Source organism: Pristiophorus japonicus, chromosome 5 (assembly GCF_044704955.1).
Source record: "Pristiophorus japonicus isolate sPriJap1 chromosome 5, sPriJap1.hap1, whole genome shotgun sequence".
Lineage (NCBI taxonomy): Eukaryota > Metazoa > Chordata > Chondrichthyes > Pristiophoridae > Pristiophorus > Pristiophorus japonicus.
In genome coordinates this window covers 146,747,368-146,765,807 of record NC_091981.1, presented here as the reverse complement: position 1 = coordinate 146,765,807, position 18,440 = coordinate 146,747,368, and the positions used below count along the sequence as shown (strand labels likewise).

Genomic DNA, 18,440 nt, shown 5'->3' with positions numbered 1-18,440 from the left:
GGCTGCTCAGAGCCCGCTATGTGTTGTCCCGCTGGGGCTGCTCAGGGCCCGCTGTGTGTTGTCCCGCTGGGCTGCTCAGGGCCCGCTGTATGTTGTCCCGCTGGGGCCCAGGACCGGTGTGGAGTCCTTTCGGCCCAGGATAGAAACGGGCCGGCGTGGAGTCCCTTTGAAGGAACCCCACATTCATACATAACATCACTTCCCTCCCAAAGTCTTATTGTGCAAGTTATTTGCAAGTTGAGGCGATCTAGCGCCCCGCGCCCCCGGGTCGATCGCCTGGGTTAAAGTCCTGACATGGTGAGTTCGTCCTGTGGTTGACGGCGAAATTGATTGTGTTGGTGGGTCGTTGGGGGCCAGATCCTTATGGTGTGGTCCCTGGTTATCTGTCGTTCGCCGTTTGGTCTTCGCCCATTGCTTTACTCGTTGGCTCGGCACATGGTTTCACATTCAAACACTCCGTTTTCGTCACATGCACTCCATTTCCCCCCCCTTGGCTAATACGGTGCTAGCGGCCCGACTGGGGCCCTGAACATGGTCTGCATCACTTATTCTGATGTCGCGTGGAGGGGCCGTGCAATCATTGTGCATTCTCTGCTGATGGCATGCGGAAAGCTCGGTTCTGAGTGATTCAGTCTGGTGATTGCGTAACACCGTGGATGGCCAGGTCTGTAGGGAGTCTACCATGGCACGCTTGGTGCTAGGTTTAGTGATTTGGGCGCAGACCCTGAGGTCTGACAAGCCCAGGATGGCCGCAATGGCTTTGAGACTTTCGGTAGTGGCTGGAGGCCTAGTGGTTCCCGTGGACATTGGGCCATAGTATGGGGGCCCTGGACCACCAACTGTGTGTAGCCGCCCTGCCTTGCTTTGCAATGTTGGGATGGGTCTATCGTCATTTTGGCAGATAGGTTGCCACATCCCGTCTAGCAGTTCACCTTTGGCAGGTGGTGACATGGGATCCTGGCTGGTCCAGGTCCTAAGCTGGGGGGCCGTTACGGTTGACCCCTCGCTTTCTAGCACTATCACGGCCGCGAGTGGGTCTGCAGGCTGCGCCATTTCCACCCCGGGGATGGGCAATGGTAGCCAACTGAGAGCATTAGTGCCGCTCTCAGTGTCTGGCCTGTGGTGGATCATGTTACAGTGCACAGAGTTAGACATTCTCGAAACAACGCATCGATAATGGTGCCTCTGCTCTTCCAAGCTCATGGGATGAGCAGCTTGTCTGACTCGAGCACATATTGGGACACTCTTTGGTACGTCTCTTTAGTCCCATGAACACAGGCTGCTGCTCTGTTTAACTTATTTGATACATGTTCAATCGCTTGGGGCTCGCCCATTACTTTTGCTTGCTGCACAACATTCCTGACCTCGAGCGGTAAAATCTCATTTGCTACGAATGCTTTGTTAGATACATATACAACTGGTTGGGATTCGCCCGCTACTTTGGCTTGCTGTGCAACACACCTGACCCCGTGTAGTAACACATCACTTGTTACAAGTACTTTGTCAGATACATATATGACCAGTTGGTGTTTGCCCGCGACTTTGACTTGTTGTAAGGTACCTCCAACCCCATAAAATCGCACATCATTGGCCGCGAAAGACTGCTCGCATGGTGCACACAATTTATTTGAGCGTGGTGGGTTCCTGGCCTTCATCGCAGCCGCCCTTTTACCTTTGCCCCAAACCCAGTCTTCCTTCGTTCCGTTGCGACGACCTTCCGTGGTCTGGACGCTCTCTGGTCCCATGGTCTGGACGCTCTCTCGTCCCGTGGCCTGGAAGCTCTCTCGTCCCGTGGTCTGGACGCCTTCTCATCCCGTAGTCTGGGTGTCCTCTCGTCCGTGTCTGAGATGCCGACTGCCGTGATCTTCCTCCCCAGGTATTTTGCCTCTGGCATCGAGAAGACACATTCAGATCGTTTCGGCCGGAGTCCCACTCCGCATGGTCGACCTGAAGCCTCTTCCATCGTCGCGAAGGGGTCGTCAGCTTCGGGTGGTGAGTACCGCGCCTATAACTCTGCTCAGTTGAACTATACCTCCTCATGGTTGTGATGAGCGGCCTGCGCCTCGGGGATCTGCTCTTCGATGCCTAGTTCAGCTGGAAGAGGGGGTTTGCTCGGCCTTTGGAAAAGGGAGGCCTCGTTCACTGAGGAGGGTACGCAGAGGTCTTCCTAGTTCCATCGAATCTTCCCCATCCACCTCCTGCCGAGCAGCGTTGGCCCATCACCTGAAACAACCCATAGTGGTAATTCGTGCACTGCTCCCTCATGGAATACTCTTATGTCCGCACTACCAATAACTGGTATCAATTCCTTGGTTTAGGTGCGCAGCTTTGCCTAAATCGGGATCAACTCAAGTCACTTGGCTTCATCTCCCCACAGCCTCTCGAAAGCCTTCTTGCTCATGATTAATTGACTCGCCCCCTTGTCTAGTTCCATGGAGACTGGAGTGCCGTTAAGTTCAACTTTTAATATTATCGGAGGGCTTTTGGTGGTGAACGTGTGTATCCCATATACTTCCTCTTCATCCTCAGGTTCAATTGCCTCCTCTGCTCATTCACCGTGATGCCCGCTGGATTGGTCGTCCTCTCCTGACTCTGCCACATGGTGAGTCAGAGATCGTTTGCACATTCGCTGGAGGTGCCCCATTGTTCCACAGCCCTTGCACACATAGGGCTTGAATCGACATTGATGAGCTCGATGGCTGCCCCCGCAGCACCAACATGGTGCTAATTGATATGCATTCATGACCCACGGCGGACTCTGAGTCACTCTAGGCCTAGGTCTGGCCTCTGCAATCGGGTGGGCCCTGCCCTGTGCCGTTCTGCCTGCTGCAAACAATATTTTGTGCACGGTGCTCGCCGGTGAGCTTCAATTCTATGAAGATATCTGTTTCGTGTTATCGCTCGTGGATATGAAGGCTTGGGCTATCATGATGGCCTTGCTCAGATCTAGGAATTTGGCAGACAGCAGTTTGCGAAGGATGACCTCGTGGCCAATTCCAAACACGAAAAAGTCCCACAACATTTCCCCCAAGGATCCTGCAAAGTCGCACTGCCCCGCAAGGCGTTTTAGGTCGGCGACAAAACTCGCCACCTTCTGGCCCTCGGAGTGACGGTGCGTGTAAAAGCGGTACCAGGCCATCAGGATGCTCTCCTTTGGCTTGAGATGTTCCTTAGTCAGCGTACACAGCTCTGCAAGAATATGTCTGTTATTTTGACCGGTGCCAACAAGTTTTTTAGGAGGCCATATATCGATGACCCACATACGGTGAGGAGAATCACCCTGCACTTGGCCTCTGTCTCAGATTTGTCTAATCCATTGGCCACAAAGTACTGGTTGAGGCACTCAACGAAGGCTTCCCAATCATCACCCTCAACAAATCGCTCAAAAATACCAACGGCAGCCATTACCGTGTGAAAGTTCGTGATCCATTACTCGTCGCCAATTTGTTAGGTTCAGAATAAATCCACAAGACTATATTGCATGTTCAAACTGTTGTTACCTTGGTCTCTTTATTTCAGACTCTAGAGTCAGAAAGCAGCATGGTGAGTCACCTTTTATACCTGCTTGTCCCAGGGTGCACAGGTGACCCTTAGGTCTCCCACAGGTGTGCCCCCTGATGGCAAGTCTTACATTTGGGTAAGGTCTACATACATACATAACAAGACTAATATTCAGTTTAAATGGTTTTTATTTAACAAAACCTTGTGGCACATTGGCTCAGATAGCTGCACCATTACATGCTGATGATTCCTTAACATCAAACAGTATAATCACACTGAGCTTCAATCAACTTAAATAATACCAACGTTCTTTCAGGCAAAGTGATCATTGATGAGCTCCTGACATAAGGCTCTTGCAGCTATCATGCCACCATGGGCCCTTTCATGTGGTCTACGGGGGGGAAGGGGCATGGCTTCAGTGTCAGCCTGATTGTCTGGGCCGATGTCAGCATCTGCCTCCTTGTCCTCCTCTTCCTCTCTCTGGTGAGGTGGACTGTCAGACTCATCAGGCAATTCTTGTCCCCTCCTGATAGCCAAGTTGTGTAGCATGGACCACACCACCAGGAATTGAGCTACCTGCTCAAGGTGGTATTGGAGCTCGCCTCCTGAGTGGTCTAGGCACCTAAAGAGCTGCTTCAGCACTCCAATGGTTTTCTCTACGATATTGCGAGTTGCTCTGTGGCTCTCGTTTTATCGCCTCTCGGCCTCGGTGTGGATGTCACGCAGGGGGATCATCAGCCTGGTGGCAAGGCCATATCCTTTGTCACCAACATCCAGCATTGACCTTGTGGCTCATTGTTAAATAAGTCAGATACAGTGCTCTCACGCGGGATGTGAGCATCATGGATGCTGCCCGGAAATTGAGCATTTACTGCCAGTATAATTTGCTGGTGGTCGACAACCAGTGGACATTCAGGGAGTGGAATCCCTTGCAGCTCCTGAGAAGGTGCCTGCATCACGATGTGCGTACAGCCTATTGCACCCTGCACCTTGGGGAAGTTTGCAATTCTGGAGAATCCTAGAGCCCTCTCATTCTGTGCTCCCTGGTCATAGGGAAGCTGATCAAGTCCCTCCTGCATGCGTAGAGGGCTTCAGTGCCCTGTCTAATGCAGCGAAGTGTGGCATGCTGAGAAAGTCCGCAAATGTCCCCAGCTGTGGCCCGAAAAGAACCCGAAGTGTAGAACGACTGTGCCGCGGTGACTTTGACCTCGACGGACTGTACTGATGGTGCTGGCAGGCTGCAGATCTGATCTTATCAGCTGGCATACCTCAGTGATAACCTCTTTGTGGAAGCGCAGTCTCTGAAGGCAGGTGGTGTCGGGCAAGTCGAGGTAAGACTGCTTCTCCTTGTACTTGCGGGGAGTGTAACGTCTGGTCCTCCTCATCAGTCTGTTACGTCTTACATTGGGCACATAATGCAATGGAGCGTTCCTTCGGCGATGTCGAGTCTGCTGCATGTATTTGGTCACCAAGAGAGGGTGAGAAAGGACAGGCCCCATTGCAGTAGCTCTCTGTTTTCCACCGATTGCTCACAAACAAGGAATGTCCCAACGAAGACACCTCTTCAATTCCAATCGGTCACAGTATGGTCAAGATGTTTTTACAGATGTTCACATCAACTCCAATGACCTGCAGAGTACATCCAAACTCCACCGATGTTGAAGCACAGCAACCTTTTAAAGGACATGACATGTGATCTAGAACATGGCATCCATAATGTTGTGATTCGTTCTGGTTAGTTGCACTTTTTGTGGGCGGTTTTTTGAGCGAGCGATATTGTGGGTAATATGTCTGCGAGGTGGTGAAATTGACGATGGGCGATCTCCATGGCCGCTAGTTTGGGTAAATATGCTCTTTACGACAAAAAACAGTGGGCGGGCGTTAATATTGAATCTCAGCGTTAATTCCGTGTGTAAAGTAACACTGGGCGATATTATGGGCTTGAATTCGCCCATTCTGCTGATTCCGCCCCAAAAAAGTGGGCGAGCAGTAATATTTTTTCTTGCCGTTAAACACATGGGGAAAGTAACGCTCGGCGATAAGTTTCCGAAAAATACCGGCCAGTTTCCATTTTGTGCCAAAATGGGCGATATATGGGCATTATACGTCACTTCAGCGGTAAAATGGGCGTTAATTGGGCGTTAAGCATGTAAAAAAAGTGGAGGTTCTAGCCCCATGTTTCACAAATCAGCCATTTTTGTAAACTTTGCCACTGATGAGGTCAGTGTTACTGAGCAGGTGCTTGGCTTTGCGGCTCTAGCTGGCTTCCCACAGGTGCAGGGCATCATTGGCCATCAACGCACCCCCTCATCATTCAGGAGTGTTTGTGAACTGGAAGGGCTTCCACTCCCTCAATGTGCAGCTTGTCTGCAACCATAAAAAGATCACCATGCATGTGTGCGCCACATTCCCTGGGAGCTGTCATGACTCTTTCGTGTTGCACCAGTCCACCCTCCCTCAGCTCTTCGCACCTCCAAACAGACTTACCGGCCGGTTGCTTGGGGACAAGAACAATCCACTGAAGACATGGTTTATGTCACGGTGAAATTAAAAGAAGGAGTAGATTCACTTACTGTCAAACTTTTCAGGAACTACACAGGTGTCATCATAAAAATGTCTGGGACCTTTTTCATACATGCAACCTGTGGGAACAGAAAAAAAGGGAGAATTACTACAGACTAATTCACCCGTAGTCAGAAGCCATTTTAAATTTTAAAGAGACATCAGGGTGGATTTCCCCTCCGGAGAGATAGCCAGGCAACTGTCCGGATGAAATGTCCTGGACGGCCACCTGGTTGTCCCACCAGGAAGCCTAGTCTATTATGAGGAATGGGCCTCATTTGCATCGGGCCGCAAGTGGAAAGTGAGCACCCTGGGACAGTCCGCCAGCAATATCGACGACCCAGCCGACCACTGGGCTAGGTTTGTGGGGGTGGGACCCAATCTACAGGGGCATTGGGGGAGGCGGGTGCGTGGGAGTCAGAGTGGAACCACCCCAGCCTGGGTTTGTGGAGCGTGGAGGATCACACCCTCCAATGTTTCTTCTTCTTCCACAGATATGGGCATTATGGCCTGCTCCACTCGAGGATTGATTCTATAATCAGGTGCTCCCAGTAAGGAGCAACACTCACAGGAAGCACAGGTTGGGAACTCAGTTTTCTGTCATAATGCACAAAATATCGAGGGCTGTGGGCCCACGATTTCCCGAGCTGTGCTCCTTGCAAACATTGCTCCTCACTGGGAGTGCCTAATGACGGAATAAGCCTTTGGTGGTCCTCCGTGGATTACGGCCATTGTGGTGCAGAATCATGTGTCCGAAGTCATGTAACAGAGCGCAAACCCTTTGGGCTAATGCAGCTTATAGTGTTGCGTTGCAAAGCCTTGTTGACCACATTTGGGAAACCAGGCAGATGGTGAAAGTTATGTGCCCTCTCCACTTGGTATGTCCTTTCTACAGGGAAAGAAATAAAGGTGTTTCCTCTGGCAAGTATGACATACCGTAGTCTGTGGGCTATGGCACTAAACTTCCAATCCAGAGGTAATGAGCACAAATCTTACCGAGGCAAGTTGAGAAACTAAATTCAAAGAGTGACCATGAAAGCTACCGGATTGTCGTAAACCCAATGGGTTCAACTCATATCCTTCAGAGTAGGGAACCTGCCACCGAACCCAGTCTGGCCTACATGTGATTCAAGTCATACTCTACATGGTTGATTCTTAATACCCTCAGGGTCCCTGTCAGTCAGCCGCATCTCAAGCATCTTTGTTTTTTAAAAAGCCACTTGCTGTTTTCTCTGCCAGATGTCTCCTGCTATGGCCTGGAAATATTCCCTTATACAGAAACATCTACAATGAGGCTCTTGACAACAACAGGAAGAGCTGTTCCACTCTGTAAAGTCAGACAGTAGCAAATGGTATAATTTGGACATGTGTCTGCAGAAAGGTGGAAGTGACTCATAGACGTCTCCTCGGATTTGCCCAGTTAGGACTGGTAAGGTCTGTAACACAGGCCATACCTAACACAGGCCATACCCTGGGTCTCTCTTTCTCTAGACCATCAGCGGCAGGTCGGGGCTATCAAAGGAGCGGCGGCCATGGGCAGCGTGGCGGCATGGTACAGCACGAGCTGGTGCAAGAGAGCGACGGCAGCGAAGAGGGAAACTGGATTGGACGTCATCAAGGTCCAGGAGTGGCGTGAGTTCGGGGCCCACAAGAGCCAAGAGCCCAGGGGCAGCACGGGTCAGCCCACACTGTGATATGCGTGTGCACTAGGCCCGAGCAGCAGAGCTGGTCTCCAGTCATCTTGGTTAATCCTAGCCACTGGACCAAGACCTGTGTTGTGGCTGGTGTGCAACGGCCACCACACGTTAAAAAATCCACGCACAGGCATCTTCCACCGTTCAACATGTAGTTCGGGACCTGGAATATTAGGTCCTTCATTGAAACACCTGAACTCATCCCTTTTTGGCGTGGAAGCAAGTCATCTTCGTTTCGAGGGACTGCCTATGATGATGATGACCCTGGGGTGGTGATGGGAGCCCATAAACTGTGTGAGGCATCTTTGCGCCTGCAGGTGATGTTCCATCATGACGGGGTCCCCTTATCGGATCATGTAACACTATGGAACTTGATACAGCAATTCTCATCCTCCCAACCTTCTTAGGTGCTACTTATGTTGCAAGGCATTTGGCATTGTAAATGCATGTGTAGCACAGTCAAATATACTATGCCAAAAAAACTTGTGATTCCTGCCACCTCTCCAAGTCGCCCGTCAGAAAATCAGACATGCTGAGAATCAGGTCCATTTTCTGACCCGCATCTGCTGGCTGCAAGACCTCATGCTTCTCACTAGTGCATCTCAAAATTAGGCCTTATAATTCTTCACAAAATCAGGTTTCCTCACGATCTAGCTCTATATAATAGATCCTGACCGTCTGGAAGCTCAGATGTTAACCAACTGTGACTGGGCATATAGCTTGTCCCTATGCATATCCATATCCAATCTCTTGAAATCACTCACAATTACTTCTGGATCTTTTCCCAAATTATTTTGTTACTAGGATGAGAGTCTCTTTCACAGTATCCCACATAACTTAATTTGGGGCCTTCCAATAATAAATATGAATGTTCTTTTTGCCTTATTGCATCAGCACCAATCATTAGCATTATTTAAACTAAGCAAATATTATCCTGTAAGAAAGTAATATAAATATGGACTGATGGTTTTATAGTGGATTGACTGTAAGCTTGTACTAGCAATTTTAATTTGCGTCACTTCATCCAAACATTACCTACAACACTTTTTGGGATGTAAATTCTGTTTTCCATTTGGTTCTTTAGATGTACATTTTAGTTACTTTGAAAAGTAATTAATTTTGCTTTCCTTTCAAATCAAATCAAAGGGACGAAGCTTCACCTAAATCCACACAAAGAAAGAATTGGCTTTTTTCCAAAAAAATCACATTGCCTGATTTTTTTCATCCAGTTTTATTTATATTTTACCAATTTAAAATAGTTCCTGGCTTGACCATTCTGGAATGAAGAAGTCAATCAGATGTGATACCAGATGATAAATTACAGCACATTTAAATTAAACGTAGCTATATGAACACCTCAGAAAGTAGATCAGGGCCATTTAAATTATATATACCTGTACCAACCATACCTGTGGACTGAATACTAAATCCTGGACATGCAACAGTTGTCGACGTAAGCTGATGTTGCACAGGCTGCACTTGGTGCTGGAAAGTCACCATTCATGTGAGCCCATTCTACTTAGCTCATCCCCTCAAAATACATCACAAGTTAACAAAAACATTAAAAGTCTATCCAAAACAGTATTGTGAAAGTGAGGACAACCTTGAAGAATTTTACGAAAAGGCAACAGTCTACTGAGAGTGAGCCCTGTGATGTAGTGGCACCCATGTCAAATGGCATGGAATTTCCTGCCCTGATGATGATGAACTGGCAGCGTTCGCTATCATTTCACCTTGAAACTGACTGCAACTTCAGGATTTAGCGCATGCGCAGCCTAACACGGAAATCCTGAAGTTGCGATCTGTCATTCACTGCTCCTCCACAGGCTGTGCTGTGGACTCACCCTCCACCGGCTCTTCGCTGGGAATCCCCAATAACTTGCACTGAGTTCAATTATATGTCAGAAAAGTTGAACCTCTCGCCACAGAGATCGCAAGATCTTCGTGGGAAGCTTACTTCGGAGCCAGCAGTGTAATCTGTCACTTCATGGAAACTGACTAAAACTTTGGCTCTTCCGCGATAATACCGCTGTTAAATTCCCCATTAAAAGTTCGATCCTTTTGGATTAGGAGTAACTGGGGTTTTAGCAGCGTATTGACTGTTAATGAAAGGTTATGGCCTAAAAGACTCATTTTAATTTTGTGGAGTGTCAAATTTATCCATTTTAATTAAAACAAAAATTTATTAAGAAACTTTAAAAAAATGTAATTCTTTTTAAAAGTTTATCTTTATTTCAAGTTTGCCTTTTCCCCATGTGAGAGCCCCAATCTTTGCTTTGCTCGCTCCAACATTTTTTAAAAGTTAGATTCCAAGGAGCTTACCCACTTCCTGGTTGGCTGTATGTGAGAATTCTGCGTTTTGATTGGCTGCTTGTTAACATCACAGCAGCTCTTCGCTGGGAATCCCTAATAACTTGCACTGAGTTCAATTATGTGTCAGAAAAGTTGAACCTTTCGCCACAGAGATCGCAACATCTTCGTGCGAAGCTTACTTCGGAGCCAGCAGTGAACGTCTTTGCTTCACCACTGACCGCAAATTATGGGCCATTATGTAACTCAACACTGACCTTTGTTGAAGGGGATAATCAATACACCGGTAAAGTTAAAGTGAAAATAGTTTAGTGCCATGTAGGACACATCAAGACTTCCTCCATGTAAACAGGACATTTAGCAAAAATGCTGAGATTGTAAAATATTTTTGTTATTGCAATGTTTACGTTCCGGAAGTGCTTGCATACCCCTTATTCAAAACACACATAACAGTCACACAAATACAAAGCCCATAAACATACACACACAAAGAAAAGAATAAAACAAAATCAATCTATTGACTTATTGAAGAAATGTTAAAAGTTCACAAACATTTCCTTCCAGATGATGTATCAAGTATAAAGGACGTTGTTTTGATGCTAACTTTCCTGCTGAAAGCAGATTTCTATGTCTCATTGTAAATTGATAGATAAACAATTGTGAAATGGGGAATTTGAAGTTGTCAAATTTATGAAAACTAGCTTTGAGGACATGAGTCATTAGGACATCTGCATTCCTTTAGATGATTGATATTGTTCAATTCCATGACAAGTAGTTATTCCATGATTTGTTGTAAATCTTAAAATGACAGAAAAATAAGTATACAAATTGTGAATTGGCTATATTATTCATTATGCCACACATGAGACCATCACTAACTAGGAAATGTTTTTACTATATATTTCATGGAAATTATATCATAATGAACTAATGGTTTTGTAAAGGAAAAACACTTCACAGTAATGCCACTAGCAAATGAGACCTGAATTTATAATATACAGGTAATATTCAAATTTTGGCCAAAACAATATCTTAAATAAATTCAACATCACAGCTTTTATATTCAATGCACCTATGTATAAAACCCAGAACCTTATATGCTCTTTTTATATCTTTACCTACCTTTAATGATCTATGTATCTACAACAACAACTTGCATTTATTGAGTGCCTTTAACATAGCAAAACGTTCTATGGAACTTCACAGGAGCGTTATGAAACAAAATTTGACATCGAGCCACATAAGGTCAGATAACTAAAAGTTTTGTCAAAGTGGTAGGTTTTATACAGTGTTTTAAAGGAGGAGGTAGAGAGGCAGACAGGTTTAGAGAGGGAATTCCAGAGCTTAGAGCCTAGGCAACTGAAGGCACGGCCACCAATGGTGGAGCGATGAAAATCGGGGATGCGCAAGAGGCCAGAATTGGAGGAGTGCAGCAATCTCGGGGGGTTGTAGGGTGGTAGGAGGTTACAAAGACTGGGAAGGGGGGTAAGATCATGGATGAATTTAAAAACAAGGATGAGAATTTTAAAATCAAGGCATTGTCGCACCGGGAGCCAATGTAGGACAGCGAGCACAGGGATGATCGATTTTACACAGCTTCTTAAAGGAGGAGAGAGAGGTAGAAAGACAGAGAGGTTTAGGAAGGGGATTCCAGAATTTAGGGCCCAGCCAGCTGAAGGCACGGCCGCCAATGGTGGAGCAATGAAAATCAGGGATGTGTAAGAGGGCAGAATAATGCTCTATTATAACAAATAATATTCTTGGAAAGTGTCCTTCAGCTGGGGCAGGAGTGATTCTGACACCTCAACAACAACTTGCACTTATATAGGGCCCACATGGAGACACACATTTCCAAAGGGTGAGCTTGAATTTCTGTGGGGGTTCTCCCAATCTTCTGGCATAGCTTGGCAGAATATCTGCAGAAACTCTGGAGAAACGGCAGATCAAGTTATGACAATCACTGGAACTCCCGTGGAAATTAATGGCTTTAATGTTTAGAGTGTACCTCCTTTTGTTGGTCTTTTCCCCAAAATATATGACTTCATGCTGATTTTCGCTGAATTGTTCGGCCACAGCTAGAGTACTAGTCACCACATTACAGGAAAGATGTGATTGCACTAGAGAGGGGACAAAGGAGATTTACGAGGGTGTTACCTGGACTGGAGAATTTTAGCTATGAGGAAAAATTGGATAGGCTGGAGTTGTTTTTTTTGGAACAGAGGAGGCTGAGGGGAGACCTTATTGAGGTGCATAAAATTATGAGGGGCCTAGATAGAGTGGATAGGAAGGACCTATTTCCCTTAGCAGGGGGTCAACAACCAGGGGGCATAGATTTAAAGTGATTGGCAGCATGTTTAGAGGGGATTTGAGGGGTAATGTTTTCACCCAGAGGGTGATGAGGGTCTGGAACTCACTGCCTGAAAGGGTGGTAGAGGCAGAAACCTTCACCACATTTAAAAAGTACTTGGATATGCACTTGAAGTGCCGTAACCTACAAGGCTACAGACCAAGAGATGGAAAGTGGGATTAGGCTGGATAGTTCTTTGTTGGCCAGAATGGTCTCCTTCCATGCTGTAAATTTCTATGATTCTATAAACTGCATCTGTGACTTATATGCCCACTTTGCCAGCCTGTCTGCTTCCCCTTGCAATCTCCTGCATTCTTCCTTAGTTTATCATGCCCCAAATTTGGGATCATTGGAAAACTTTGATATTGTTCCTCTTATGCCTATGTCCAAATCATTATATAAATGGAAAAGAAAAGAGACCCCAGCTCAGATACCTCAGGCAGACCACTACCAAGATCCTGCCAATCAATAAACATCCATTTACCCTACTCTGTGCAGCTAGCTAACCCTTAATACCAACATTGCCGTAACATTGTAATAATTCTCCTCTGTGGCATGTTGTCAAATGCCTTCTGAATATCCATATTTACAACACTGTATTCTCTTTATCTATACACTGTGAATTCAAAAAAAAATGTAATTAGTGAATCCATGCTGACTATCCCTAATTAGTTCATGGCTTTCCAAGTGATTTATTATTCTTTGTGACTTCCCTGTTTACTTTTAAAGTACTCATTTTTATTTTGCGCCCCTGGTATTTGAGCCCTTTTTCAGAGTGAATAAATGGCTTGCATCAACCTTGCCAATCCTCTTCATAATCTTGAAAACTCTCCATACTTAGAAACAGCTGAAGCTAATGTAAGTGTGGAATGAGAAATGGTCGTTTGCCACACTATGCCAAATCCAATGTGTACAATTTGCAAAACTGTGAACTCTACCCAAATGTATTCATTTTTCTGAGGGAGATGAATAAAGAAAGTGGACAAAATGTCCTTGGGCTCAACAGCGGAAGTTGGCCAATGGAGATGCGAATTCTGACAGGACCCAAAAAAGCAGAATCTGCCACAATGTCACTCGGTAGCTAATGCTTGATGGGTGGGGCTCTGGGGTTAACGGAATCTTCATCAGCTCCAAACATGGCTCATGCTGGGAATTTCCTTGGCCCTAGCTCAGAAACACTCAGAATCCAATCCAAGGGGTGGAAGTGAGGTCCCGGTACCAGGGTCTCCAGTCCGGGGTCCTGGCTTGGAAAATGCTGAAAACTCTTATTTGACTGTCTGAATCAGCCTTCCTATTGAGGGGGCCAGCCCTCATTTGAGCTTGCAGTTTGAGGAGAGAGACAGAAAAGGCAATCTAGCACTACATTTCATACTGCACCCCCCACCCCCCTGCAACAGATGCCAAAGATGCACCCACATTAGCACAGATGCCCATTGAAGCCTTGCAAATTAGTTGACCCCCATCTGACAGTGAATGCTCTAGCAAGATAAGAAAAGATTTCAGTGGATCCCGCTCCACTTCCAAAGGTTTTCAGGCTAATATTTCTAAAAAGATAAACCTGTGAAATTTCTCACTAACTTCTTAGGATTGCAAAGGGGTTCCCAAGATGTGACCAGAAAAGATTGAAAATCACTGCTCTAACCCAGCAATCATAGGTTATGTCGCATTTATTAACAGATCTGTATTTATAGCTATTAAGTCTGCTGATTTATAACAACCATCTGTGGAGCACCTACCATCACGTATGGCACTAAAAACATTGGAAAACTTTGAGAACGAAAATTTAAACAATTTAAAAACAATACTTAGATGTGTTTATTTAAATGTCTGTTTGTTTACTGAGGATGCATTTATCAGAGAACTGAGATCAGTTAAAAAAAATGCACATGCAATGCTACAAGGCCACCTGTAACATGCAACTGTGCTGTCAATTTTCTCTAGGGCAAACACACTCCCGTGAGCTCATTTTTAACCCTGAAATTTACAATGGCCGAGAACTTGTGATCCTGATGTTGGCGAACAGGCAGCACTTGCCTTCATTTCGCCCATGAAACTGACTGCAACTTCAGAATTTAGCTCATGCGCAGCCTAATGTGTAAATCCTGAAGTTGCGGTTTATCATTCATTGTTCCTCCACAGGCTGCGTTACCCAAGCTATCCTGAATCAGTTTTGTGCTTATATCTGTGTTATTGCACTGTATATAAACAAGATTCATATTGATAATAATTGTTTGCAAAAAATGAAAGAAATATCTAGAAATTCCTGTGGACTTGTGGATCTGGGGCAGAATGGAATTATTGTATGCTCCATGGATGCATCTCTGGCCCAGCCCCAGATTTCAGGGTCAGGGGCTTTGACATTTTTTTTTTGGACAAATGCACCATCTTTGACGCGACTGGGGTGCTCACTTCACAGAGGGGAGAAGGATAATTGCTGTGGCACCTTGCGGCTATGTAAAAAGGCTAGCTTGCCAGCTGAAGATTGATGAAAAAAATAGTATTTAAAACATCGGAGCATAGAAATTTGTTGGCGTCGCGACGATTTTGCAGGCGCCCAAGTGTCCAATATGGCAAGTGGCATGAGCACGCACATTCCGTGCCGGAAGCATGCTTCCCGCCATAATGGTAAAAGTTTCTGCATTGGTGTCCAGGCCCTGCCTGAAACAAGTTCCTTTTGCAAAATTCATTGGCGACTGACTGCAGCATACGCCGAGCATACTGCAGTTAGTATTTTCAGGAGCTTGGCAACCAAGCCAGCGTTCCTTAATGAGACTGCTGGAGACTGACTCCCAAAAAGTAAGCTTTAACTTTTTTTGCTCACCGTATTGTGGAGCTGGGGGGAGAAGTAGTGGTTTCCACTTTCTCAATGGTCCCTCTTCTTCCTTCTGGGGTTGCAGCCCTGATGTTCCCAAACCTAGAGGTGCCCCAACAAACATGTGGCAGGCTTGTGCTGAGAACCGCCCTCCAACTGGGGATCTGAGGAGGCCAATAGCAAGCCAAAGAGGACCTCAAAGCTAAATTTTTAAATTTTAAAACCTGACCTGGGCTCTAGGATATTCTGGCCAGCAGACTCTGTAGTTAGTGGCCAGTAACGCAGTCAAAGACCTCTCAGGCCTGCAGCTGTACTCCCATTTCATGCCCTGTTTACCAGCAGTAGACCCAGGCAGGGCTCGGGCCTGCAACGGGAATGTCCCTGAGCCATGTTAGCAGCCCAATTAGCATCTGCCCCTGGACACGTGCAGAGCTGCTCCTGTTTAGCACCAGAACAGGGAAAATCAGCCCCAAAAACTATTAAATGAAACCCTATTCTGACAAAGAAGATGAAGAACTATTTTCTGGCTGCATACATTTATCAACTTCTAATTTGTAACACTAGTGTCAGGATTTAATCGGCAAATCTCAGAGGTTATATGATAAAAAATTAGCATTTTGAAAGTTGCCAAAAGAAATGCTACATTGAAAGGATTGATCCAGGTCGCAATGTCTCAAGTTGCATTACCACATGCCTGTTGACTGACATCCTCAGGGGAGAACTGGTAAAATTAATTTGAAATAGTACAGCAGTTTGCACCAGGAAACAGATGCGAATCAAATTGAACAGAAAATGATTTTATAACTGAATTAAATGTTATCTATCATAGTTAGATCAATACACCATACACAATCTACAGGAGAATGCTGTCAAGCTCATCAAATAGTCATCACTGAGGCACAGACTACATGCGGAACGGCAAGAAGTAGAAGTATTCGATCAGAATTAAATTGCAATGCAAAGATGGTCTCTGTACAGCTCAGTGGAACGTGGGTTAGTACCAACTTTAAACCCACTCGGCCAGCTTGTAACGTCGGCTAGGATGTGTGGCAGGGCAAATTGGAGAAAATCTTCCCTCCAGGCTGTCCTCATGGACCTCGTAGTGTCATTGGCAGAAGCTGGGTTGCGGGTTGCTTGGCTATCCTCTCAACTGCGGAACGGGAAGGGAAAGATGGGGCAGCAGTGGGACTGACCTCTTCCCAGCAGTAAAAATGTATCAAACTAAAAAGTGTGTATTTTTATAAAGCCATAATAATAAAAGATACAAAGCAATAGATTTAGAAGTATTAAAATCACAACTTCAGTTCTGCTGGTGTGAGTCAGGGAACCCTCTTGCCTCAAGTATAGGCAGTTAGGCACTTCTGAAAAAAGCAGCAAGAGAGCATGAGTGAGAAAGGTGGCAGCAGCAAAAACTTTTCAATATCACCAGAGCAGTAAGAACAGTCACACAAACAAGCCAACAGAAGCATGATGGAAACAATACTATTAATGTAGGGATTTGTACAAGAAGATGAAATTAAGGGATGTCTAATAGGCAGCTTGATATTTAAGATAAAAGAGAAATCAAAATCAAAAAGAAACTAAAGTATTTATAAAAATGCTGTTCCTTCCAAAAAACCACATTATTTACGGGGAAGCGGGTAGGAAGCGGGAGAACATGTGCGGGAGGAATCGTGCAGATTCTGGGAACGCAAAGGTCCTGCTGAATTTAAAGACAGGACCCATTTATCATTTTTTAATTCCCTTTCCCACTTGGCAGCTGACCAGATTGGAGATAGTCTCCAGCAACTGGGGAAGTTCATGGGGCAGGGGTTGGACCGACAATCGGGATGGAACGCAGGTTGAAGGGATGGGAGGGGGGGGGGGGGGGGGAGTGCGGGGAGAACTGGTGGGGGTCGGCATATCGTGGGGTAGAAGGCTCAGGATCCAGGATCGCTGGATTGGGAGGGGAGTTCGGCCAATCTTGGCAGCGAGTCAAAGCTGTGATTGGCAGTGGGCCGGGGTCAGCACTCCTCCTCTTCCTGGCTCACAAGCAGTGCTGGAAAAGCACTTACCTTCTGCAGCTGGCTGTTCCTATCTCTATTTTGCTCCGGGTTTCCCGAGCCCTGCAAAACCCGGTCGGCCAGCGTTAAATTTTAATCAGGCTCCAAACTGCACTGTGGGAACCTGATTTAATTATAATGAAGTGTCCCACCTCTCCAAGACGGTACACAGACACGGGCCACAACTTGCTGGCGTAAAAATTGTGTCAGGTATGCGGCGGGTTGGTGCTGCGTTTCGCAATTTTTAATTTGTAACCCCCCCCCCCCCCCCCATGCCCCTCTCCTGCCCATCGTGGGGAGTGGCCGTGGGGAGCGGGGGGGTGGCGGGGGGAGGGTTAATATCAACCCCATTCACTTTAATGCATTTTCCTTAGAGTTAATGGTAAAAATTCGATTAAAACCACAACCATCTCTGTGCTACAGTCTTTCTTTGTCTTTCCTTTCCAAGGCTGCAGAAATATCCTTGATATTTTTAGATACAATTAGAACTGTGTCACCCTAACAATATCTGCCCGACGAACCTATCTCCTTGTTGGAGCATGCCATGGACTATGGACATTCTGTGACTTGGCTGTTTCTACCCCATGACAATTCCTCCAAATCATCAGTGTTGATTTGATGAGACATCTGCCCATGTTTATGACTGCTCGCTTTTGGTTTGTCATCTAATATGTATGTGCCCTGTAATGACACTAGGCCACTAGCGTATACATTCTTAGACATTTGTCTGAAATTTCTCTTTCTGCTGTTTTAGTGTACCCAATAACCAATTATTTTTTAACAGATTAATGGCTCCACTAAGACAGCAGAGTGGAAATTTCAGGTAAACACTTTAAGTAATTGTACACAAGTATCCCATTGTTTCATTTCAGTGATATCTTTTTTTTTAAAAACAAGTCTATCTCCCCCGAAATGGTCTTATTTCAGAAGCTTGGGGGTACTGAAGTACATTAAGTCCAATGAAATATAGCATTGTTATAATATTTATTTATGACTAGCACAGAGACTGCATGTACAATTAAATTTTAAAAACCATCTCCACAAATGATTATCCAATAAAATAAGTAACATGGTTAATTTGGAAGATCAGTGTCATTCTGAACTTCATCAAAGTAATGGCTGACTTAATAACATTACTTCTAATTAAATTGCCTGCCTTCTCCATTTTGACC

General features: G+C 45.7%; 1 protein-coding gene across 3 annotated transcripts in view; it reads right to left on the bottom strand.

Annotated features, from left to right (window-relative positions):
• Positions 1-18,440, bottom strand: part of etv1 (ETS variant transcription factor 1) — a 186,102-nt gene that overhangs the window by 63,939 nt on the left and 103,723 nt on the right. For all 3 annotated transcript variants that reach the window (XM_070879983.1, XM_070879982.1, XM_070879984.1), the window contains exon 9: positions 6,075-6,143. In XM_070879983.1, coding sequence (XP_070736084.1) covers positions 6,075-6,143 — 69 coding nt within the window. The remainder of the gene's footprint in view (positions 1-6,074; positions 6,144-18,440) is intronic.